This window comes from Hippocampus guttulatus, chromosome 16 (assembly GCF_054856545.1).
Source record: "Hippocampus guttulatus isolate MCC_2025c chromosome 16, RoL_Hgut_1.0, whole genome shotgun sequence".
NCBI lineage: Eukaryota > Metazoa > Chordata > Actinopteri > Syngnathiformes > Syngnathidae > Hippocampus > Hippocampus guttulatus.
Genome location: NC_141276.1, coordinates 14,356,590 through 14,381,722, shown reverse-complemented (window position 1 = coordinate 14,381,722; position 25,133 = coordinate 14,356,590). Strand labels below are relative to the sequence as shown.

The window sequence follows — 25,133 nt, the reverse complement described above, 5'->3', positions numbered from 1 at the left end:
GGGTTGTGAACACACAAGAAAGGAACAAACTACACAAACAACTCCGAGACAGTCCAGTCTCCTACAAAAGGAAAGATGACGTTTGGGGACTATCCCCTCCCCGTTCTAGTTGAGATGGTATAACCCAACAGGTGCCGCTTGCTACTGTTACCAGCCATGTCTTGTGTCGTTATTAAACAAACACATGACAGAAGTACAACAGAGCACGAAAGCAACGCATTCTCGCCGTATGTAATCAACTCTGCTCATGCGTAGTGAGGCTCCCCCCCGCAAACGAGCATTTGCTCCGCAGCAAATTGTAGAGTTCACACGTGCAAATTTACATCGGTGCTGCCCCGCAAACTCCCTGAGGTGGGTTAAATTTGCTCCGGAGTAAGCTGTTTTCCGGAGCTACACCGGTGTAAATTTGCACGTGTGAACGCTCAACTGGGGCAGCGCTGGCGCAGCACCGGAGCAAATCTTTCAGATTCAGATTCAGAAAACATTATTTATCCCCATGGGGTAATTTGGACTGAACAGGCACGCTCTGCACAAGAAACATGAAAAACAATGACAGACATGGGATACAGTGCGAAGGGCCTGTCGGTACTCGCCGTATGTACAGCGCCACAAGATCTTAGTTGAGAAAGTAAACACTAGGGAAGGAGAGGGGAAAAAAACATGCTCGAACTATCCTCCTATAATTTAAGTCTTGGAGAAAAAAAAATCCCTGCACGTCAAGCATATGACAGTTACAACAAGTCACAAAACATAACATGTAATGAGGGGGCGGATGGATGGGGGGTGGGGGGGGGGGGGGGGGGTAGCGCGACGCAGCCCGACCGGCGTGCTGCCAGTCCATCTAGGGCACAGCAGATCAGGTCACGTCACGGGGGGGGAAAAAAAAAAGGAACGATGAAGGTTGTCTGGTTGTCTGGTTGTGTGTGCGTAAAGGCCACAGCATACCTGCTATCAGAAGGCCGATAATGTAGATGTCTTCCTCCTCCTCAACGGACAGTATTGACAGGCACACCATACTCCGCTTCCTCCAGGATCTAGGGTGTACCCGGCAGCAAATGTCCCGAGGGGCAAGCAGGCTCCCCACTGCCTGCTCTTCTTGTCGAGAAAATGTTGTCGATTGCATCGAGAGACCAGCCAACCAATTCCATGGTTTGTTTTTAGGATGAAAATACAGCAGAGGCTAGGAAAAGACAGCGCAAGGACAGCACAAAGACTGAGTGGCGAGCAAGGGGGGGACAGGGGGACAGGAGCAGAGCAAAAAAAGCGTTCGCCTTCGTCGAGAGCCAAGCAGAAAGTTGCCGTGTAAACACCCCTTTAGAGTGTTCCATCAGCCTGCCATGCATGTTTTTGGAATGTGGGAGGAAACCGTAGTACCCGGAGAAAACCCATGCAAGCATGGGGAGAACCTGCAAACCCCACACAGGAAGGCCAGAGATCGAACCCATGACCTCTGCACTGTGAGGTCGATGCGCAAACCACTGGACCACCTCCTTTCTAAGCAAATAAACGTTAACAACATTGTCATTTTTTTGTTTCGTATCTGTCAGCCCAGCTCATATAAATCCATCCATTTTCCGAACCGCTTAATCCTCACTAGGGTCGCGGGGGGTGCTGGAGCCTATCCCAGCCGTCTTCGGGCGGTAGGCGGGGGGACACCCTGAACCGGTTGCCAGCCAATCGCAGGGCACACAGAGACGAACAACCATGCGCACTCACTCTCACACCTAGGGACAATTTAGTGTGTTCAATCAGCCTGCCATGCATGTTTTTGGAATGTGGGAGGAAATCGGAGTACCCGGAGAAAACCCTCGCAGGCCCGGGGAGAACATGCAAACTCCACACAGGGAGGCCGGAGCTGGAATTGAACCCGGTACCTCTGCACTGTGAAGTCGACGTGCCAACCACTGGACTACCGGGCCGCCCGCTCATATAAATATGGCTCTCAAAGCAATTAAACATGCTTTGGAACTTTAATATTGTTTGGGGACCCGAAGAGTTATGGAAGTACGATCTAATTTCAAAGCAGAAGTGTGACGAAAAAAACAGTTTCCATTTTGTTTGTTCAATTATTGTTCAAGTGAGTGTAAAAAGGGTATAAAAAATATATTGCAAAATGTATTCATTACACATGAAAATTATTATTTTTATTTTTGGACAGATTTTAGCAAGGTTCACGGAAGTTGACATATGATTTGCTTTCGTGGGACAGTCCAGATCTGGCTGACCCCGCTTCACCTTGAGTTTGACCCCCGTGCGGTAAAGGCTACTAAAAAGACGGCTGCAGTTTGTCTCTTTTCTGCATTGGGGTGACACTTGAACAGTTAAGTTCCTGTTCCCAGGTCGCCTCTTCCTCTTCCTCATTGAGAAGACATTATCTCGAGAGAGGCACATCCTGTCATTTCAAAATAAAATGAGCAGGTCACGCCAAGCTTGGACCTGACAACACAATTAATTTAATACAATTATTAGCGATTGGTGCTTTAAAGTGGATTCCATCTTAAATAAACAAGTAAACAAAAAAAGGAACTTTTCGGGCTGCACTTAAAAAAGCAAAATGGTAAATGACGATCATGTAGCAAGAATTTGCATTGCTACAATCAAAATGTTTTCTTTCAACAACATACTTAACACTTATACTTGCCAAAATTTGTATTTGTCCATTTCGTGCTCATCCCAAGATATTGCAACCTCTTGTCTTCCTTTCTTGACCTCGCATTAAACTTGTTTTCTCATTTTCTACTGACTGACCTGCAACCAGTGACAGAGGAGGAAGTCGCCCCAGATGTCAGCCCTCACTGCATGTGAACCGAAAGGCCGACCGAGGAAGAACGTGATCAAGAATAAAGTTGTGTAATCAGACGCCCCAAACCACCCGGACACTTGCTGTGCCACTCACCTTCTCAAAGTAAAAATTGATTTCAGACACACGAGTCCTAGTGAAAGACGGAACACAATCATTTAATGCCAAAGCTCACAAGTATCCATCCAATTAGACGTCCTTAGTTTCCAGTACGGCTTCTGCAGATGGACTCAACCAAAACTTGATGCATCTCCCCTTCTCTGGACTTTTGACGGACATCTTGTTTAAACTTATGTTGAAGCATGACCCCAACAATCAGATGTTACAGACTCAATATTTCTTCCTGACCTATTTTCTACCCTTTCAACAAACACATCCTATCGTATGTAAAGGACAATCGAAATCCATGAGACTCCATAATAACACGGCATCTGCTTGCTCTGTTATGACCAGCTAAGAAAAAGTACTAAAACCTTGACCACCCCCCCCCCCATTGTTTTACATCTTTCTCCCCATGTGAATTGAAGCAGCGCAAGCTTTAGCGTTGGTACACAAGACCAACAAGAGCATCGTTTGTTCAGTCAACATCACTGTATGTCGTGAGGGACATTGTTGTACAATAAGGAAATGGCTGACGTAGCCCCTGTTGTGTAATCGTGTTGTTGGTCGTCAAGAGTCTCAACAGCCTTCCATCAGGCTTCTGGCTATTTCTATGAACAATGCACATACAGTAGAAACCGATATTGTCATTTTCCTGTCATTCAACCAGACTGAATCTTTGTTGTGGCCTCATATTCTTTCTGTTAACAGTTTTATAATAAAGGAATAACTGAGAACTGGACTGTCTCACGATTCATATTCAAATCAGAAGTCTATTACTCCAGAAACAAGGCCATCGTTTTGTGCATTTTTTTTTTTTTACCTTAATGACTTCTTCAGATGCAATAGCAGTGGGAGACTTACATACATACACCATTTTAAAACCAAAACAAGTCCTTTGTCCTTGAATAATAGTACGGGCTGGTCCAGCCAAGAGTCGGTGACGCAGCACTAGCAATGTCTCTGGAAAGAGACGGGGGGTGAGCCGATACTGGGGTTTGAGTCCAAGGAGTTGGGTATCATTCCGACAATGCCATCACCCTGGGGCGTCTCTCCACACAGGAAGTCGAAGTCATCCTCTTTCGAGCCCTGACAAAGAAACAGCGGTGACTGTGTTCATCATCATCATCATCAGTTGTGGTTGTTTTTTTTTTTTTTCTTCCAATTGTTAATCTTTGGGAGCATGTTGATCTGATCCTCCAGTCATCATACCTGGTGGACTGTTTTATTGGCGATCAGCTCTGAGTCTGCTGGCTCCTCCCATGCCTGATAGAGGGGCTCAATGAACTTTCCAGACCTGCGCACAAGACAAATGTTGCATCCAGGTTCAATAAACACACAAAGATGCTTTTTAAGTTGTGGAAAAGAACACGAGTTTTGCTTCTGGGCTCTTCCGTCAGTTGTGAAATGTTATTCCATTCAAATCAACACTTCATCATTATGAGCTGGTCAGTGTGCATGTAAATATTCCAAAGACTGAAATCACTTCTTTTGTTGGGTTTGTTAATTTGTCAACTGTATTTCGTATCGAAATGAATTATTTATTTATGATGTGACTGAATTACTGTGTTGGCCCGAGTATAAAACGGCCTTGATGATAAGATGACCCCCTCTTTTTCAAGACTCAAGTTTGAAAAAAGACTTTTGAACACCAAATAAATTTTTATAGAGAAAATAATTACAGTACATCTGAAACAAATGATTATAACAATTAGAGCTGTCAGTTTAGCGCGTTTTTATTGGCATTAATTTAAATGAATTTTAACGGGATTAAAATTTTTCTCGCGAGATTAACGCGGCACACGTCACAGCGGATGTTACGTTTCTCTATAAATAAACCAGAAACAAAACAACAAGCGTGCTGCACAGGTCCACGCACGTTTGTTTTGCCAACCACGGCAGTGTGAGACACCGAAAACTGATACTTTAAGAGTTTATGAATGGAAAGTTTACTTTCAAAAAGTTGCCAGATAGTTCCACTGACAAGTTAACAAAGTTACCTGGATGTTTTGCAGTCGTAAACTGAGCTATCATCATAGCACGTCGAGTCTGAAATACCACTTAATGGCCAAGCACACAGCTGACGCGAGTACTCCGCCCCCTCGTCTCAGACAGACAGCTATGGATCATTTCAAAGCGAAGAAAATGGATGACGTGACGAAGAACAAATTTGCTGAAGCCATAGCTAAATGTATGGCTACTGCATGCAAGCCTGTCAACAGCTCGACTCAAGCTGAAATCATTCGCATTGCGTCTAACGACTCCACTACGGATTGCCAGCGAGAGCCTCCATTACAAGCTGTGTACAGAGATTGTACGTCGCGGAGAAGGCTAAGGTACACCAAGTGGGAGAAGACACTGTTTCGGGAGAGAAATAAGAGACTAGGTTGATGAGACTCTGGTGAATAAAGAGCAGGCATTACGTTGAGCACGATGTATGCCACTGACGCGATAGTTACTTGTTTGGAACTATTTTGTGTGGAAGGTTACAGTGTTCTGTGTCCATATAAATAAAGCGGGTGGAGCTTCTCTGTGTTCGTCTGACAGCGACTGTGCGCTGATGCACGTCGAGAGTTTAGCGGTGCAGTGGTAGCGACCACACTGAAAATAAAACGTCTCCAGTGTTGTCATCGAACCAAGTGTCTCTCCACAAAACCGTAGAGAGACTTCCACGCAAGAAGGACCAACACATTCAACATAGCCTGACTGCTGTGTTCAAAGCAAACTTGAGAAAAACAAAGTATGCAACCATGGTTTAAATCCACTATAGGCTGAGTCCTAGTTTACGTTAGATGTGCACTTTATAATGTTATATTGCTCTGTTTTGATTCCATAAAAAGAGCTGTTAAAGCAGCTGTTGTGTGACAAAATATTTTTTTCACTGTTGTTGATGGACAGTAATATTGTGTGAGAGATTGTGTGAATAACTGCTCCAAGTGAAAAATGTTGATGTAAAATTGAAAATCGAAATTGTTATTTCAGTAAATATTTGCATTTTGCACATAGAAAACTGATTCATGATTCCATGTTGATGAGAACATTAAAATGGGGAAAAATAGGACAAAAAAATATAAAAGGAAATTCAGAAACGATAAAAAATGCGTGAGTGATCACGAATAATTTTTTAGTTCATTTGAGTTAATTATGACAGTTGCATTTTTTAATTAGATTAAATATTTTAATCGTTTGACAGCTCTAATAACAATATATTTGAGAGAAAAGGCATGTTGTTTTGCCTCATTCAAATCTAAAGTGCAATCACATTCATAAATGAATGGCTTCTGGTTTTTGAAAAGTAAATTACATCATAACTTCTCCTAAGCTGCCGGTTAACCTGGCCGATCTTTGACCCACTTTTCTCGAGATTGTCACTACATTTCTCCATTTTCTGTTTTCTCTTCTATTATTGTCTTCTCTTTTCCTTCTTACTGCGATTTTTTATTTTTCTTCTTCGTGCTACCGCTATTTTTATTTTTATTCTTCATGGCAGGGGTTCACTTTGGCCTGCGAAGTCAAATTCAGCATTCGCTTCAATGATATCTGGCGCCATCTAGCATTGTGAATGTGTATAATGTCTAGACCCCGAATATAAGACGACCCCTATTTTTTCAGTCTTATTTCAATGCAAAAAACACAGTCTTATATTCGGGCCAATACGGTAATAGTGTATTTGGTACATCTATATATGAAGAGAGAGAGTGACTACTGGTTGGTGTCTGTTGCATTTAAATTCATACGGGAATTTTGGAATTCACTACTTCAAGGTTTTTCCTTGAAACACTGTAATATTTAGTAGCATGATGGATGATTCCGTATTGATAAACATACACTGTCAAAGAGGTCTTAACAACATGCGCCATTTGATTTCACGTTATGTTTATGAATGTTTGTGGTTCGCGGTTGTAACTGTACCACGTGATAACATTTTGTGATTGATTTTAAGGGAAAACTCAAACTGGGTCCACATGTGGCTATTGTATTAACATTGGCAATACATGGTGTGCTTTCACGCATTCCATCTGACACATTTCCTATTTGGTCTCTGTAGTGAAAAGGTTTCGGAGCACCGGAATCAGATGTTGTGATGTGCAGTCATGTACCTTTTCAGCAGGTAGGGGTCAAAGGGAAAGAAGCTGTCCAGGGGGTTGGTGTTCGTGGTCACGCTGTCGCCTCCAGCTGAGCTGTGCACCACGGGCAGCATGTGGCGGCTGTTTCTCTCGATAATGGTGTAGCAGAACACCACCTGATATTTCCTGAAACAAGCACAAACACAGCGACTGTCAGGTCCAGCAGGCAATCAGACCCTTAAGACAAACCTTAAAACACAAAAGAGGCTAGGAGTTAAGCAGAGTTATCTTTTGTCGCAAGGAGAACGAACTGAGAGTGCAATCAGCTACAGTCTCGGAACAGCTCTGAAAACACTTTGCTTGTCTCCCGTCTCTCTATTGCCTTACACTATGTACGTAAACGAAGTCCTTGCAGGGTCGCACTAGTAAGTTGATTATATATCTAGAAGCAGAGAGCGATAAGCTAGATACAATTACTCTTTGAGTGACACTAAAGCAACTCGGCTTTGACGTACACAAAGGATTCGTCATGCTCGTGCAGTAACACTTGTCTTATGTGTGCTGAGTGGTTACCTGGTGATGGCTGCAAACATGTTTGTGACCGCAGGGAGACACACTTTAAGCGGGTTCATCTGACACATGACCACCCTCTCCAGGTTCAAACTTTGCAGGTACTCCAAGCCTGACGCAGACACACACCATTATTGGATGAGACTAGAGTGTGGTCAGATTTCGTGTGTGTGTGTGTGTGTGCACGGATTGGGGGGGGGGGGGGTGTCAGACAAGATTTAAACATTAATCAGGGTTCCCACTCTTCCACTTGTTTTTTATTTATGGACCTTTTAATGACTTTTGTGGACCAATTTAGCCATTTTTAAGGACTTTTTCTCCATTCAGCGGGGGGATTCACGGTGGATTTAATGCCCGCTCAGCAATACACGGGCTGAACAGAAAGCCACATATCACTGAGCTGGTGTTCAAATCATTGCTGCCAAAGGAAGGGCACATTTTTATTTTTCGGGGCAATCACTTCACCCTTTATTTGACATACTGTATGTCAAATTTTCACTTTGCTACCTGTATCACAGGTAGAAAAATGAAAAAAACGTTTTAATTAATTCTCAAATAAAACACACAAAGAAAAAATTAAATTGAGAAAATATAAAACTTCAATTTATTTTCCAATAAACACAACAGTAAGAACAGAGCTAATGGTCATATGGGTCACCTGGACAGGGTTTAGAAAAATCTGGTTTCACTAACAGAAGTACTGATTGCCCATCTTAGCAGTATCCAGTATACCTGAACAGCTGAAATGCATGTCAGAAGTCTAAATCCCAAATGGTCCAACCCTATTATTTTCCCTCATATCACCTTCAATGATCAGACATGTTTTATAATGACAAATATGAAACGGATATGACAACTAGGGAATAGCAGACAGTGACTTAGTTTTCTCCTCAGTCTCTTTTGTAAATTCTTGGCGATCTATTTTCTTCTGTTTTGCTATGTGCCTCAATGCATTTGACTTGACCAGGAGGCTATGACAAGTTTTACCTCTCACGGATGCCCTTCTTGCACACTCGGCAGTAGGCCGACGTATAATCGCCAGCAATTTTCCCGACCCAAACACGGAACTCCGGCTTCTCCAGCCACGCCACTTGAAAATAGCATTGTCCCGGAATATTTGTAGCGACGCCACTCGAGAGAAGCGCGCCTCAGCAGTCGAAAGTCCGCTGCTCTCTGCTGTGTGTGCGTCCGCGCGAACATGTATGCAGGCGCACGTCTTTTGGTTTCAAACAAGCAACCGATGTCACGAATCAAATACGCTTTGATCTACGACAACAGCTAAACTTAGCTGACGCACACACAGCAGAGAGCAGCGGACTATCGACTGCTGAGGCGCGCTTCGCTCGAGTGGCGTCGCTACATATTTGTCTGTCACTTGTTGAGATCGATAAATTCGATGAATAGATTTTTCCAGAAAATACGGTAATTGTTTGCCGAGCAGGCAACCAAACCATCCATTCACTGCCCCAGGATGGCGTCAATCTATTGTTGTTTCCCGGAATGACCCGAAGTGATCACGTGATCATCGTCGGAACTAATCGGAGACGGCGGAAAAAGCAGAGCGGGTACCAGGTCCTGCATGTTCCGACAAAACTATGAATTGAAAGGGTGGGGAAAATGACATACACAAATGAAATGAACAGCGCAGGTAAATATTTATGGATTTTAGAAGATTCGCCTGAAAATTATGGACAATTAAGAACATAATTTTACAACTTCTTTTTTGGGATTTTTATGAACTTTAAGGACCCGTACGAACCCTGTTAATGAGTAGAGTGAGAAACCCCTTTTGAGGGATATGGAAGTAAGTTTAGGAGTTCCGTTTGGACAACAGTAGTGCTTGCCATCTTGTGGCATCTATAGGCAAATGAGCAACTTTTGTTGATTTTTATTATTCAGGGCAGGGGTCGGCCCCAATTACCTGCAAAAAACAGGTGAACACAGTGGATTATTCTGACTGAGCATGCAAAATTCTACAAGGAAAGTGCGTAATAATAAGTTTCTTGATCATTTAGAATTGTATTGATTATGTGGAACAAATTGTAAGGAAGGGGTGTCAAAATCTTTTCCTACAAAGGGCGCATACAGAAAAATCGAAGGATGCAAGGGCCACTTTAACATTGTCCGACATGCTAAAACCAATCAATCCAGCAATTATGTCCATCCACCCATCCATTTTATGAACCGCTTTATCCTCACACAGGTCGTGTGGGGCATGCTGGAGCCTATCCCAGCTGTCATTGGGCATTCGGCAGGGGACACCCTGAATTGGTTGCCAGCCAAACGCAGGGCACACGGAGACAAACAACCATCCGTGCTCACACTCACACCTCGGGACGAGTGCAGGGATGTGTACCTTTCTTCATGTTGCTCGCCAGAATGGCTCCATGTCTGAAGATCAATGTGTAAAAGACAGCCTGGCAGGCAGTGTAGAATGGTCCGTGCAGGCTGATGTCGCAGCAGGCCTGCCCACCTTTACTGTCCTGGCCATCAATATAGCGGTGAATCCACAAGATGAGCAGATCCAAACACGCTCGCACTGTGCTGGGGGAGAGAAGGTGCACACTCAATTAGAAACGTAAAACTTCCTTCAAACAAGAAATGAATAACTTCAACTATTGTTATAACAGTCACAAAACCGAAGTTGTGACTAAGCTTACAGCACAGGGATGAACTTGGCTCTGGCAAGGAAGCTTCCCATGTACCCCGCTGCAGCCTGGCGGAGGACAGCAGGCTGTGATGGACTCTGCAGAATTTTCCACAAGTGCTCCAGGAAAGCCTCAGCTAGGGCCTTAAAGACACAAAACTATAAATAAATATACCTACATCAAACTTACAATGTGTGGGGATTTTCATGACACTCACTTTATCAAAAAACAAAACAATAAAAAACTGTTCTGAAAAAGCTGCGTATTGAGTCCAGGGGCTGTGCCGCTGCCAAGCACACAAACAGGGTAACTAACGTCCACCATGGTGGAACTGAAGTCCCATGATTGACACAGTGCAGACGGCAAAGAAGGTTTTAGATAACTGCTATGTGTAATACATCATTTAATTTAGTCATTGCTTAATAGGTGCAGTTTTCAATTTTCCCACAGTACGTTTAACACTCATTGAATCCCACCCATTTCCGCTGGAGCAAAGCCCTCAATCGCAGCCGTTTTACTGGATTTTGACTGATTTGCAATGCCCATGGATTATTGGGTTCTAGAAAATAGCTACATTTCATCAGATTTCAAGTTTCTGAGGAAAGAACGGAGAAAAAGACCTTTTTGTAAAAGCATGCATTTCAAGCATAATTTCAGGTAGGGCACCACTCATTAAATCAATTCAACTAAATAAGATTTTCCTTCTACAAAACATAAACAACAGCACAAAAGGGCTTTTGAGAGCAAAAATATTTATCTGCACTCAATTGAACTGATGAAATTAACTATGAAACAATGACTTCAGTGAGTGTGTGCACGTGTATGTTTGCATGTGTCAGCAATTTCATGCCTTCACCCTGCAACTTATGCTTTTTTTTTTCTGTGTGTGATACAAAATGAAGCAATGAAATGTCTGTCGCATTCTGGTTTCTCATCGCTCGCTTTTGCGAAGGCACTTTTGCTGCGCTGTGGCTTTTGCATGACGCGGACGAAGTTCGTGCACATGGAGCCTCTTTTGATGGGTGCTTGTTACTTTTGCGCAGACGAAAGCGTCCTGCTGCTTTCAGCAACTCCATCTCCCTCGTCATGGTGGAAGATTTTCTTTCCCAAAAGCAATCCTCACGGGTCAATTGTTTTGACCCATCGCTACTGGTTCGACTGCACTCCCTTACTAACTAGACCCGACTCCGCCCATTCATCCATCTCCCTCTACTTGTTCTGCAATACAAAACATCTTTATTTATAAAGTGCTTTCACAACAGCTGCAGCTGTAACAAAGAGCTTTAAAGAACAGTTAAAATAAAATACAGTAATATAAGATATAAGAAAACCTTTATTAGTCTCGCAATGGAGAAATTCCCAATTCACAACAGCAAAGTTATGAAAGGAAGAAGTAGAACAACAAAATATAGGAGCTGCTGGAAAGGCAGCCACTCTCGCGGCGCCATTTTGAAGTCAAAATAACAAAAATAACACAACACAACACATAGGGCACAGACAGTCGTGCAATCTTCACCACTTTTCTGCATACACTTTGTTCTCTGAAGCAGTTCTAGATGAAAGAGGAGAGGATCAAAGTGTCCTTTCACCAGTGGATCAGAGACGTCATGCTGAAAATGTGCACACGTCTGCTACAAGCTAAGTTTTGAAAGCAAACAGGAAGCTGTAGCGTCCATTGACGAAAAGAGATGAGTTCACTTCGCCTGTCCCACGTAATCCGCTTCAAACTCCAAGCCGCGACTCACCACACATAACATAATACATGGACAGTCATTCAATCGTAGCCATTGTTCCTACAAACGCCTTGTTGTTTGGAGTGGTTATCGATGAAAGAGGAGAGACTCAAAGTGGCCTTTCACCAGTGGATCAAAGACGTCATGCTCAAAACATGCATGACGTTCCGCACATCTGCTACAAGCTACATTTGAAAGGAAACAAGAAGCTGTAACGTCCATTAATGCAAAAATAAATGTGTTCACTTCTCCTGTCCCATCTAAATCCGCTTAAATTCTAAGTGTCCCAAATACGCATCAACGCTCCTCTCTCCTCATCCTTCCCACCAACAGCCATCCATTCAGCCACACCAACGCCGACTGTCCAATGGCGCCGACATCAACACTGAACAACACAGGGCAGTGAAAAATGCTGGCTCCTTGACAGTGTGAGGGCTCAACCCTGCTCCAGCGGCCCACGTCTTGCGGCTGCCCTCTGAACCTGATCTGGTGGCGCAAATCCTGTGGCTGCACTTCAACCTTACTCTGGCGGCGCAAATCCTCCAGTCGCACTCCAATCCTGTTCCGGCGGCGCAAGCCCGATGGTTGCCCTCTGATTCTGTTGCGGCGGCACACGTCTTGCGACCTGGCCTCCCTTTGAACCTGCTCCGGCGGCGCCTTTGCTACTTTATTCCAATGTTACTCATGGTGGTGGTTGAAAAAAGTTGAGCACCGCTGATCTAGGTGTTTCTTAAAAGGGAAAGTCAAGTCAAAATTTTTCTTTCCAACATATTCTATGACCCCGCCCCCACTATCTAAACGTGGTTTTCTGAATAATACTGAGATCGTCAAATAGGAATAAAGTAGAAAACTTCACCTGTTTTAATCGAACTCAGGAGTATGCCATTTTGCCTTGTACTGCCACTTGCTACCGACTGAAAGTGACATAACAGTGCCTAAACTCAGCTTGCGAATGACACATGACCAAACCCAGAGCGCAGGTGAGCCGTGATGATCGTTATCTTATAAATTCATTTGTAAAGGTTTAGAGCAGAGGATGAAGGGGAGACTCACCAGCCTGAAGCTGCAGAGGTAAAAGAACATGTACTGGATGTGACACGAGGCATGTGTGGGTAAGATGAGCTTGTCAAACACATCCAACAAGTCCCGGTACAGTTCCTTGGTTCTGTCTGTATGCAGAGCACCTGGAAGTGAGGACAACGATATGAATACATTTGAATGAAATCAGCCAATTAAGCAAGTGTATTCTGATGATTCCTATTGGTCAAACCAGTACAGTGGTACCTCCACTTACGAAATTAATATGTTCTGGAAGAAATTTCTTAACTAGAAAATATTGTAAGTAGAGACGCGTTTTCCATGTAAATGCCCTAATCTGTTCCAAGCCCCCCAAAATTCTGACATAAATGTTTTACAAAGCATAAAAATGCATCAAAATATGTAACAAATACCTGTTACAATTAGATTATTGCACAATAAATGAGAGTTGTGCATAATGTAAAAAACAAAGAATAAAAACGATGGTCATTTAACCTTTAACTGCGTCCTCATCGTTTTTTGTCCTCTTTAGTTCATGTTCTCTCTCAGAAGTGGTTTTGAAAAGAACTGATCCAAGGACGTTTGCTTTTGTCGGCTTTTAACCCATTCACTCCCAAAGAGGTTTTTAAACGTCTTTTCAGACTTGGTCTAGAATTGGCTGGTAGTGAATGAGTTAAGAATCCTTTGAAAATGTCGACGGCAAACATCAGCACAGTGAGCGATCGCCGGACTGGTGAGCACTTTTTCTAAAACTATTTTTACATTTCGTATCTTGAAATTTATTTCGTAACAAGAGGCATTATTTTCCTCTTGAGGCATTTCGTAACTTGAACATTTCGTAAGTAGAGGTTGCACTGTAAGTTTAAAGACAATAACATTATGATGTAATTGGCTACCCTTGTCATGGCAGAGGTCCTTGATGTACGCCAACAACATGGTCATGAGCGAATCGAGCCTCTCGGCCACCGGGTGTGCCATGACTCCCAAACTGGGGGGCTGACCTGTCGGCAGGTCCTCATCCTAACACACACACGCACACGCACACGCACACACTTTTTTAACTGACAACACGAGTGATTCCAAACCAGGGTGCTGTGGCGCACTGACATCCCCAAACTTGTCATTGATCTCCTTGAACTCGTCAGAATCTCCCAATCAGTTTGGTTTCTATATTAGCAGTAGGCTACTATGAGAGCGTGTCAGGCCACCCGAAGTTCACCGAAGTTCTTGCCAGTTTGTTCAAAGTATCTTTTTATGTATGTAGTTCTTGTTGTTATATCTCGGTTTGTATTTTTTTGGATTGTCCTTTGAGTTGACAAGCAATTTACGTTTTTCTCATTCCTTGCCTTTTGCAAGCGTTTTTATTTGTTTCACCTTTTCTTGGTTCTTTGTTCCCAGCGTCCTTTTTTGGTACTTTGTCGGTCTTGCATTCTTTTAGAAATAAAGATTTTTTTGTCAAATCTCTTGTTTGTGCCTACATTTGTGGAATCCAATTTTGTCCGGAGTAATCCGGACACCTGACACCAAGACTATTAAATAAATATCACAGATTTCAGAGCCATGTCAGAAAAAAAACCTGTGAATTTGTGTTCATTTATTTCTCCAACATGGCAATTTATACATTTATATATGAGTGAATTGGATCATATTGCATCATATCGGCATCAGGAGTTGGTCATTGTCATCATCACTGCGTAAGGAGCTGCGTATTTTAAAAATTCTATATGATGACTATGATGGGGGGGGGGGGGGGGGGGGGAATCTTACGTACCATGTCAAAGAGGGCCTCTTCAGTACAGTTGCCTGCCTGCTGGCTTTGTGACAAGTTCTCTTCGGCCTCTTCAATATCTGAGCGGGATGCACTCACCTAAGACAGGAGATAATAGTTTGTTATTGTGTGTTACAGTTCCCATACAACTATGACATCATTGGTTATTAACATTCTGAAGCCACAGGAGGTGCCTCTTCAATTTGCTTATGCAATACAATGATCGAAGTTGAAATCTTTACAAAAATTATTTAGTTGAACACCGAAATAGAATTACACCAAGATTTAAAGGCCAAATACGCAAATAAGATAAGATATCCTACCACTGATCACTTTCGCTCTGCTTGATACTTTGCGCATTGTCTCACAGTTGTCACTGGGTGGTACCACCGCACTACGGTTCACTTACATTACGAAATGTCCTTCCATACTGTCTTTGTTCATGATGATGCTAACGCAGCGTGTTATACCGGAGACAAATTCCTTGTGTGTTCTACATACTTGGCCAATAAAGATGATGATTCTAATTCTTTATTTGTCTCACACTGGGGAAATTTACAGTCTACAGCAGCAAGATTATGGGTAGAAAGAAGAAATAAAACAAAGTGTTTGCATTCACAAAATAATGTTACAGTTTCAACGTACACCGTTCAATTAAGTGCAATATAAATATAGATATAGATGACACATTTTATTTTTTATTCAGCAGCCTGACAGCAGTTGGTAGGAACGAGCGTCGGTATCTCTCCTTCTTGTAGCGCGGGTGTAGCAGACTCTGGCTGAAGGAGCTACCTAGTGCTGTCAGGGCAGGCTGGAGGGGGTGGGAGGGACTATCCATCATAGATTATAGCTTAGCTAGCATCCTCCTGTTGCCCACCTCCTCAAGAGTGTCTAGGGAGCAGTCCAGGACAGAACTGGCCCTCCTGACCAGTCGCTCCAGTCTCTTTCTGTCCCGGGCCGAGATGCTGCCTGACGAGCAGACAATGCCATAATGGATGGCCGAAGCCACCACCGAGTTATAGAAAGTCGTAAGGAGTGACCCCTGAACCCCAAAAGATCTCAGTTTCCTGAGTAGGAAGAGTCGGCTCTGTCCTTTCCTAATCAGGGCGTCCGTGTTGGTAGATCAGTCAGTCCAGTTTATTGTTTAGAAGAACACCTAGGTACTTGTAGGTCACCCTCTCTATGTCTATACCCTGGATGTATAGACAAAAGGGAAACAAAACCAAAAATAGAAAGCTATTCTCTTCAAACTAGTGCCATGACGTCCAAGCAGTTTCCCGCAAGGACTTGAGGCATTCTGCTTTTGTAAATAAGTTGACCAACCCAAATTAAGCCAGATAGTGCCAAATACAACTGTGGCAAATTGGGTCGGTAGAGTGAAGTGGAAAAGGGCCTTTACACGTTCTGAAAATAAAACACTTAAAGAGCACTTACATCCAGTTTAAGCATCTGTCCAATAATGATCTCGAGCACGTCTCGTCGAATGGTTGGTAGGTACGAAGTCACTGTCAGAAGGTTGTGGACGTAACACTCCTGCAGAGAGAAAATAATAATAATTTGCCACACGGACTTAGGCTTTGGAAGTGAAGGTTAGTTGTTGAAGGAGAAAATGACTTCAATGATCTCTGCAAACTGTTCCGAAAAGATAATCGGTTTATGATCATACCATCATACATACACTGTGATCTTTACGTTACCAAATATAAAAAGAGGAATAATTTCTGTGTCGTAGGGCCAGAAATGGATGTGGGTGGTGGGGGGGGGGGTTAGGCTGATGCCAATACTGTATTTTGCAGAGAATTCTGGTATCAGTTTAATCGTCGGTGTAATTTAAAATATACCTAATTAAAAAACACTTACTTTAACACAACAATGATATGAATTAAAGGCAGAACATTTGACTGTTTTATAATCCTGTGTCCTAAGTATTTAACTTTAAAACTGATTGGGGTTTTTTTGTTTTGTGGGGAGGGGGCTTCACAATTATAGGACTCTTTTTTTTAAAATGTACTTATTTTTGTTTTGTAATGTGTATAAAAATTAAAAATAAAATGAAGCGGCAAAAATATGCCCATTTTTGGCCATTCTAAATGAGCTAATGGCGGTGGCCGATTAAATCAGCCGAGCGAAAATATGCATTGTATTTTTCAGTCTCTTACCAGAGTTCTGGAGGACTTTTGAACGAAAGGAAAGCTGTCTTGCAAAATAGGCACCAAAAAGTGACTCGTTCTGAGAGAAGGAAGAGCAGAACATGAAGCACTAAACCAGAGGCAATGAGCTCAAAGCTTTCAACATGACAAAATGTGCTCAAACCTGAATGAATAACAGAGGCAAAAGAACGTACGAAATGACTTACGATGGGACGTATCTGGTGATGAGCTGCAAAGCCTGATGGCACTGGTTGAAATTTCTGGGGAGATCTACAAAAGTTTTTGTACAGCGAAGTTCAGTCAGGGGGAAAAAAAAAAAGTTTTTTTCAAATCTATACTATTGGACTGTCCACATGAATCAGTGTTATTTTTACACAAGATATTGACCAATCTAAGGTGAAAATGTCTCATTCTCTTTGATAATGCAATTTTAATGGTTGAACAAACATGCGGTTTTTGGGGTCTGCTTCGAACTGACAATTTTGGAAGTACTGTACATGGTTTTGACCCGACGGCAACAATATGTATGAAATATATTTTGTTCGAAAGAACCATCTCCCACTCCTCCGGTGTTTCTGCCTTTTTACTAAACTTATTGAAATGTGTGAATCTGCAAACAAGGATGAGTTAAATTTGGGGAAAAAATACACTTTATTATCAAATTAATAAACAAGAGTAAAAGAGTACTAAAGCAATGGCACGCACAATTTACGGCTTGCAGGGAAGCATTAACTACAAATGTGAAAACAGAAATCGTGTCAATGTACATGTAATGTTTATAGCTAGAGGGTACATATTTTGGGATTTTTCCACCAGTTTCATCATCTGGAGGTCCTTCAGCCACCCGTTGGTTAACTGCACATGAGAGACTAATGAATAATAATTTTAAAGCGAAAATATGCCGCGCACACAAAGAAAGCAGGAGGTCAGAGTCACTGCTCCACACTGTATTTGGAGTTTCATAGGGATCCATTCCATTTATAACTTGTATTTTTACAAATACTCCGTCTCCGGCTTGTCCTGATAAAATCTCATCAGTGTCTTGTTTTTTTTAACATGTTTTGGACTCACAAATAAATGTCACTAATACATAGCCTTTACATCAGGGGTGCCAAAACCTTTTGGACCGAAGATCGACATTTCGATCAACTAACCACCCGCGATCGACCCGTTACCGCACACGCACAGACACACGCACGCGACGATAAGCAACAGCCTGACACAGTGGCATGCGATGTACTTTTGCAGCCTGTTAACTATCGTAGCTCACACGTACCGTTCTAAAGTGCTTCCCTCTGCCCTCTAGATTTCTGTTCCTTGCCCGTGCCCTCAGTGAACTGTACATGAAACAAACTCTGAATGTGAATAAAGATAACGATAAATGATATAGCGCAACAGCTCTGATCACAAGCTGCAATTGCAGACTGCTGAGCACTAACAACTTCCGGTGACGCAGGTCACGAGCCACCCACCGTTGGTTAAAGATTTACCTGCTTCGTTTTATTTATTTATTTTTTTATACATTTTGTGAAAATGAGACTGATAGGACGATTAGGGTGCAGTGTACATTAACACAAAAAAATATATTACTAACATGCACAAAGACACACAAATGGTTGTTTGTTTTTTTTCTCCTCTACACCTCTCACGATCGACTTGGGACCAGTCCGCGATCTACCGCTTGATCGTGATCGACGTAATGGGCACCCCACTTTACAGTGAGCCTTTGACATTCGCTGTGGCCGCCAAAACGGTGAATGATGACACGAGCGCCATTCCGCAACACTGGGACCTCGGTGTGCTCTTTTACTGTCATTTCTCATGCCCAACTGTGTTGAAAGCGATTGGTGCCATCGTACAAGTAGTAGAGCAGTCCCAGACACTTGTTAGTCATCTAATTATCTGATAGCAGCACGTTGTGTCCCAACAATTTTGTGAGATCTACGAAAGCGGCTTCCGTTGTCTAAAATAATAATAATAGTAATAATGTCATAAGCCGAAACATAAATACATTTCATTGAAAAGTATCATAAAGGACACATACTTTCATCGTCATCATCTGAATCTGAGATCTCGACTCCTCCTTCACAGATGGCAACTTTTTCTGGAAATAAACACACATACAGATTATTTCTCAAGACACAGTGGCGTTTTAGACTAAATAAACTCGCGTGACGAGGTAGAAACCTACTGGGTGTAAAGTGGGAGACGATCATTTTGAGACATGCACATAGGAAGACCGTCTGTGCCGACACCAGATTACTGAGGAAAGCCATGTACTCCTCCACCACTGCTTGGCTCCGACCCACCCAGGGAACCCTCTGCAAAATCCACAACAACAGGACAAGTTTCAATATAATTTCTATACTATATTAGGTCAAAGAGAATTAAATGAATGCAGTTGCGCCATACTAAGATAGTATAGATGAGTTGTTCATGGTCTTTGGTGAGCTGAGCGACACAATTCCGAAATTCTTGTAGCCATGTAATAATCTGTGCGTCCTATGAGGAGAGAGAACATACACGAAGCTGTGACAAGCTGGCATCATAACAATGACTTCAGTGCTTCTTGAATACGCTTTACCTTAATCTCAGGGTCCGCCAGCTGATGCTTCAGTAGTTCATAGTCACTCAAGTCTCCCTTCACACAACAAAAATAGTTTATCACGCACGGATTCCGAGAGACAGAATCAGAAAATAAGGAAATAGAGGCATTTCAAAAGCCACACTGAGTTGAAACGCATCACTCACCCGTTTATACTTGGCTAAAGTTTCCACAACACTACCGCCAAATCTGACCGTCTTCAAAGGCGGAGAGTTCAGAAAATCCCGATCTTCTATCTCCATGCTTTCGAGATAAATGAAGATTTAGCGATGCAGGGTTAGCTTCTCGAATACGTATTTTACGGCAGCCGGAAGAAATCATGACACGGTTTCGTGAATAACGTTAAAGCAAAAAACTGTTAACCTGCGAATAATCATATTTATTGCTAATGGAAAATATATACTACATTCCGATGGTAAACGTCTTACATCTAAGTAAACAACCACATGGACAATCCCTCTCCACATCCGAGAGCTTCTTCTTCTGATACTTTTAGCGTGTCCTAAAGCACAGCGCTGCCATTCGCGTCATCTGGTGGATTTGAAAGACATAGCACCAGTACAGAAATGTAATGACTATTAACATACTAAACAACTACGCCCTGTTGTTTGGTTGTTTGAGCGAAAATATAATTTAGAATTCCGGTGTTGTCGATTGAAAATCAGATTTTCCAAATGACATTTTGTCTTTAATTTGATTTCAATTACAGCTTCTTAAACTACTTTGTGTGGTGCTGTGGATAAAGAGGTGGAGCATGCTTTCTTGGCAATCTTTTTTGTCAGTAAAGAATCTGTAGAATTTGTAAAACTAAAAATGATAAAAGCGATTTTTGTTCATTCATATTGTAAGTTGAGGGGTTCGTTGTTTTTCAGTGGATGGCTCTTTTCGAATCACAGATGGAGAGATGGAATCCTTTAATGCAGTTTATCAAAAAGGAGAAAGAAAGAAAAAAAACGTCTGCACCTCCGAACGGATGAACGAGAACACACCACCTTTCAGTCACAAAAACACTTCCTGCTTCTCTTTAGCCAATCAGACGCAAGCAACATAAGAATGTTTCAGAAAGTATTAAACAGAATATAATTTAAGTAACTAACATAAAATAATATAATGCTCAAATATAAAATGAAAATAATTGATAATTTAACATAAGCTTACAATATTGAATGTTCTGCAAAGAGCATTAGTTACAGCTGTTGTGAAAGCACTATATAAATTAAGACGAGTTGCAATGTATTGAGTCACTGATGGTGTAGTGGTCCACTCACCTCAGAATCAGAATCATCTTTATTGGCCAAGTATGTAGAACACACAAGGAATTTGTCTCCGGTATAACACGCTGCATTAGTATCATCGTAAACAACAAATCATTGAACCATTTTAGAGTAACCAGTAGCAGTATTTGTAGTACAAGAAGAGTGACTACGTCAGTGACTGTTTAAGGAGTTAATGGCTAGAGGGAAGAAGCTGTTTAAGTGTCTACTGGATTTGGTGCGCATGGATCTGTAGCGTCTGCCTGAGGGGAGTAGCTGGCACACCTGACTTGTGTGCGGGCAGCATGGGAGTGTTTTCCCACAACGCTGATCAGCAATCACCTTTTCTGTACAAGACTGGTGATCTGCAAGCAGTCGCCAGGTGATTCACGCATTATAAGTGGTATTTCGGCCATTAATAGTGCACATGCTTGCCATTTTGGGACTTTGGTACATACCATTTGATTTTGATTGTCTTCTTTTTCCCAGTGCTTCCCTGCCCAGTCTGGCTTTGCGTTTTCTTCCAAGGACTGCTTGATTCTACACCTATCCTTCTTGCCATTCCTTTTTCTCGTCGTCAGTTCTCCAATACTAATACGGAGCTTCACCTTCTTGTTTGCGAGCCACCATTGTGTCCTGAGCTGGACCATCAGACCCTCTCCTTATTAAACACTCTCTTTACGCTCTGCCAACTGTCCCCCATTCACTTTTGGATCCACAACTGCCGTTGCAATGACAATACTAAACAATGCTTTTGTTTGCAGTGATGCAGAAGTGCCAAGATTAATCGTGAGAGCAGTCACTTGGAAGCTAGGTCAATGAAGCCAACCCATTCCAAACGTTACTCATTGACATTTGCTATCACTCTTGGTGGGAACAAGGACGCTGGTACCATTGACTTCCAAGCCTCTTAGATGATACAAAGGTCAGAAAAACTGAAAAGTGTTCACCTGTCACCGCAATAACACCTTAATGCAAGATCCTCCTGACACTATAATGCAAGACGCTCCTTTTTGTTCATAAAGCTTTGACCAATAATCTCGAAATAGTTCTATGACGTTTCATTGTTTGCAATTCCATTTACAGTTTTAGTCAGTCAGTTAGCTTTTACACTGAAGGTAAAATGGAGTGCCCTACCAAAATACAGTCTCATAAAAAAAATAAAAATAATAATACTTAACAACAATTACTATTACTAATAACACATAATTTCACACATTTTTATGGTAGAAGCTTTTCGGCAATGAAGGTCACCCGATAATAAGCTTATATGCATCTCATGAAAATAAAGTAGCAAAATGTGTAGTCGTCAGATGTATTGTACAAATTGAAAAAGATGTATGAGACGGGTATTAAAACTGTGGAGAGAGTCAAAATCTCAAAGTGAGTTCTGTCGATGAAGGGCTTTACAACGTGGTCTCGCAATCACATTAAATCCATACAATCTGAATTCATGCTTCCAAGGTAAAGACAGATCAACATTTTTATTGAAAATATAAATCATTCCTTATCATGGTGATGACAATTACAAATCGATATCCATCAACCACATCTGCTTGCCTGTTTGAATCAACATGGACATTATAGAAAATAAAATGCAATTATATTAAAAATAAAAAATAAAAAATCACTGAATCAAGTCGACTTGACTCTTCCCACCTCAGCAATGAATTCACAGAGTCTCTGCAAGTGAAACAAAAATACAAAATCATCAGGGACTTCGAAAAGTCATTGACACGTGACTTTTGCATCAGAGTGTGTCTGATGACTATGTAAGGAAGTACATATCAGGTTTCTTTTGTTTGAACTGGTGTGGTCTTTTAGCGAGTAACGAAGTAAGGTGAATGATTAACTACTGATAATACTTTGTGGTCTGTGACTAACAAACTACAAAGCAAAGGAGCATTTAGTTGAGACATTTTGAATTCATATCCATCCATCCATCCATCCAACCATTTTCCGATCCATTTTATCCTCACAAGGGTCGCGGTGGGCACTGGAGCCTATCCCAGTCGTCTTCGGGCAGTAGGCGGTGGACACCCTGAACCGGTTGCCAGCCAATCGCAGGGCACACAGAGACGAACAACCATTCACCCTCACACTCACACCTAGGGACAATTTAGTGTGTTCAATCAGCCTGCCGTGCATGTTTTTGGAATGTGGGAGGAAACCCGAGTACCCGGAGAAAACCCATGCAGGCCCGGGGAGAACATGCAAACTCCGCACAGGAAGATCGAACCCACGAACTCTGCACTGTGTGGTCAACGCATTAACCACTGGACCGTTCTGAATTCATATAATATTGTGCAATACTTTGGTGTTGTCAATAAGTTGTCACGCTGCTGTATAGTGTAGATCCGAACATTACCAGGCATAAGGGACAATGAATCTTAACTTGATGTAAAGAACACTGTTGACCACAGTGGTGGGAACACATTTTATACGTTGACTATGGTCCAACACACAAATTCACTCAGTCAATTCAAAACAAACCCTCATTATTATCATTCATTGTAGTTCAATACATATTTGAGGAATGAGAAATTATTCTTCTGAGTAAATTATAGGGCAGTTAAACACGTTGTAAATTCCACTGTCATAAATGGGTGCTCCACATGCCATTTTACATCACAAATAGGGAAAAAGGTTCATGAAAGAGCTGGAGTAAAATAAAATGCAAGAAAAGCACTTTATATTTGTATAGTATGGACCGTTTTATAATTTGTAAACGATAGTAGGGCCCACGTGCTACAGGCAGGAAGTGATGAACTAACGCTGACTTGAACCGAAAATGATGACAAAAAAAGTGTTGTGTTTGCAGTGGCATGGCAAGATATAGAAGGTTTGGTTTTTAGTGTTGTCAGACCGGTCTTGGTCTCAAGATCACATTTTCAAGGTCTTGGTCTTTTCTCGACTCAACTTTCAAGTCTTGTCTTGGTCTCAGACTGGCCGGACTCTGGATTTTCTGTCAAGACCAGCACTGATCTACTCTTCTTCAACTTCATTTATGTTCTTGCTGATTTTTTTTTTTTTAAGAAAGAACAAATACCTTCGTTTCATGTGCTACTACCACCCACTCCGCCACCAACAACACGACCAACATTTTTGTAGTGTGGTGACTGAGGGTTTTAATTGAGGCGATTTTATCATGAGATCTGACTCCATTGACTGGCTGCGAGTTGGCTGCATTTCCTTCCCACAACGGTGCAAACACCCTTTTGTATCTGCACTTTACTTAGTCGTAAGAAAAATCCACCCATGCACACAGTTCGAATGTGACAAAACAAAATCACTAGGCTTGGATTGGACGAGGCAAGAAAATAAGTCCTGGTCTCCGGCAAGTCTCGGTTTTGGCTAGTGTGATCTTGAGATCAACACGAATATTTTCTTTCAACCCAAATGTCGTCAGTATACAATGTAGGCTTAGAGATCATACAAGAAATTGAAAATACACTTTAGCGAAGACCTCACCCCTGGTCTTCCGTTACGTAGGTGAGGTCTCTGTTGCTGTGGAAGGCATCTCCGCATCATAGCACCCCGCGGAAGAGACAGAAGTCCGTAAAGTTGGCTCATTTGGCGTCAAGGTTGCCATGGCAACGACCACCTGCTCCGAGTGCGGGGTCGCAGTCGGATCTGCAACCGGAGTCCGCGCGCCTCCCCTCCGGCCAGCGCTGCCGTTCCTGCGCAACGAACTTCTGATGCCGCTGGACACGCGGTTGGACAGCCGCCGGACCGCCCCGCCGATGCCGCTCAGACCGCCCTTGTCCTTCTTTGTTAGGCCCACGTCATCCTCCAGTTCTGCGGAGAGCACCTCGATATTGCCGGAGTACCAAAACACCCACCACACGAGACTGAGGAAGATGACGATGGCGCCGGCGTAGATGAGCAGGTCGTAGAAAAAAACATTCACGAACACGCCGATGAGAAGGACGAGCAGTCCTACGACGTCGAAGGCCACAGCCAGCCAGAAACAACAAACACAGCGACCCAGACCACGGTACGCTGGTTCCATGTCAGCGTGCAGTAGCCGCGCTCCACAGGTATCGTGTGTCGGCAGAGCACCTGTAAGGTGAGCTAGGTGAGAAGCAACGGGGGAGGGCGTGAGCCCGGTGGAGGAGGGGACAAAAGGACACTACCTGCCAACTAGGTGCGTGTTTTATTTATTTATCCTTCTTTCCGTCGAAAAGGGATTACTTTATCGGTGGAGGAAAGTCATGAAGGACAAATATTTCATCGCTGTTCGAAAAATTGTATTTCGGCTATCTGTACGATCACTGGGTATATTCTTCTGTCAACTTTTTGCACTTACCACCAACATTTGAAACAAAAATCAGTTGTGTCTTGAGATACGAGTCTATTTGGTTCCATTTATCACACATTTGCCCAAAACAGCAAATGAATA

The 25,133-nt window shown here is 42.5% G+C and overlaps 3 protein-coding genes across 8 annotated transcripts in view; 1 reads left to right on the top strand and 2 right to left on the bottom strand.

The window, feature by feature from the left end:
• LOC147193293 (syntaxin-binding protein 4) overlaps nt 1-3,641 on the top strand; it is a 95,209-nt gene extending 91,568 nt beyond the window's left edge. For all 4 annotated transcript variants that reach the window (XM_086132477.1, XM_086132475.1, XM_086132478.1 and 1 more), the window contains one exon: nt 2,759-3,641. In XM_086132477.1, the coding sequence (XP_085988603.1) occupies nt 2,759-2,805 (47 nt within the window). In that variant the 3' untranslated portion in view covers nt 2,806-3,641. The remainder of the gene's footprint in view (nt 1-2,758) is intronic.
• rrn3 (RRN3 homolog, RNA polymerase I transcription factor) lies at nt 2,932-19,975 on the bottom strand. 3 transcript variants are annotated; one of them, XM_086132480.1, is made up of 18 exons: nt 19,907-19,975; nt 19,625-19,721; nt 19,458-19,514; nt 19,286-19,375; nt 19,065-19,194; nt 18,918-18,977; nt 17,080-17,143; nt 16,883-16,952; nt 16,158-16,256; nt 14,727-14,822; nt 13,852-13,975; nt 12,971-13,101; nt 10,197-10,342; nt 9,893-10,080; nt 7,540-7,648; nt 7,000-7,152; nt 4,112-4,196; nt 2,932-3,988 (listed from the first exon to the last, which is right to left on the bottom strand). In XM_086132480.1, the coding sequence occupies exons 2-18, from the start codon at nt 19,718-19,720 to the stop codon at nt 3,851-3,853; spliced, it is 1,836 nt and encodes a 611-aa protein (XP_085988606.1). In that variant the 5' UTR covers nt 19,721; nt 19,907-19,975; the 3' UTR covers nt 2,932-3,850. The 3 variants fall into 3 exon arrangements, with proteins under 3 accessions (XP_085988606.1, XP_085988605.1, XP_085988607.1); XM_086132479.1 differs by having other exon boundaries at nt 19,625-19,957; XM_086132481.1 differs by having other exon boundaries at nt 10,197-10,327; nt 19,625-19,957.
• A 2,221-nt stretch (nt 19,976-22,196) lies between these two features.
• On the bottom strand, nt 22,197-24,779 carry LOC147193291 (transmembrane protein 238). The gene is made up of 2 exons (XM_086133179.1): nt 24,203-24,779; nt 22,197-22,414 (listed from the first exon to the last, which is right to left on the bottom strand). Exon 1 carries the CDS (start codon nt 24,741-24,743, stop codon nt 24,216-24,218), a length of 528 nt encoding a protein of 175 aa, XP_085989305.1. The 5' UTR covers nt 24,744-24,779; the 3' UTR covers nt 22,197-22,414; nt 24,203-24,215.
• Nucleotides 24,780-25,133: the final 354 nt, after the last annotated feature.

What these genes read in the sequence shown, in the direction of transcription:
- rrn3 (XM_086132480.1), bottom strand. Translation starts at nt 19,720, where the DNA reads ATGGAGATAGAAGATCGGGATTTTCTGAACTCTCCGCCTTTGAAGACG. An exon ending in ATGTTTGCAGCCATCACCAG is followed by an intron (nt 7,153 to 7,539) that starts GTAACCACTCAG and finishes TGCTTGTTTCAG; the next exon opens with GAAATATCAGGTGGTGTTCT. An exon ending in CCAATAAAACAGTCCACCAG is followed by an intron (nt 3,989 to 4,111) that starts GTATGATGACTG and finishes TTTCTTTGTCAG; the next exon opens with GGCTCGAAAGAGGATGACTT.
- LOC147193291 (XM_086133179.1), bottom strand. Translation starts at nt 24,743, where the DNA reads ATGGAACCAGCGTACCGTGGTCTGGGTCGCTGTGTTTGTTGTTTCTGG.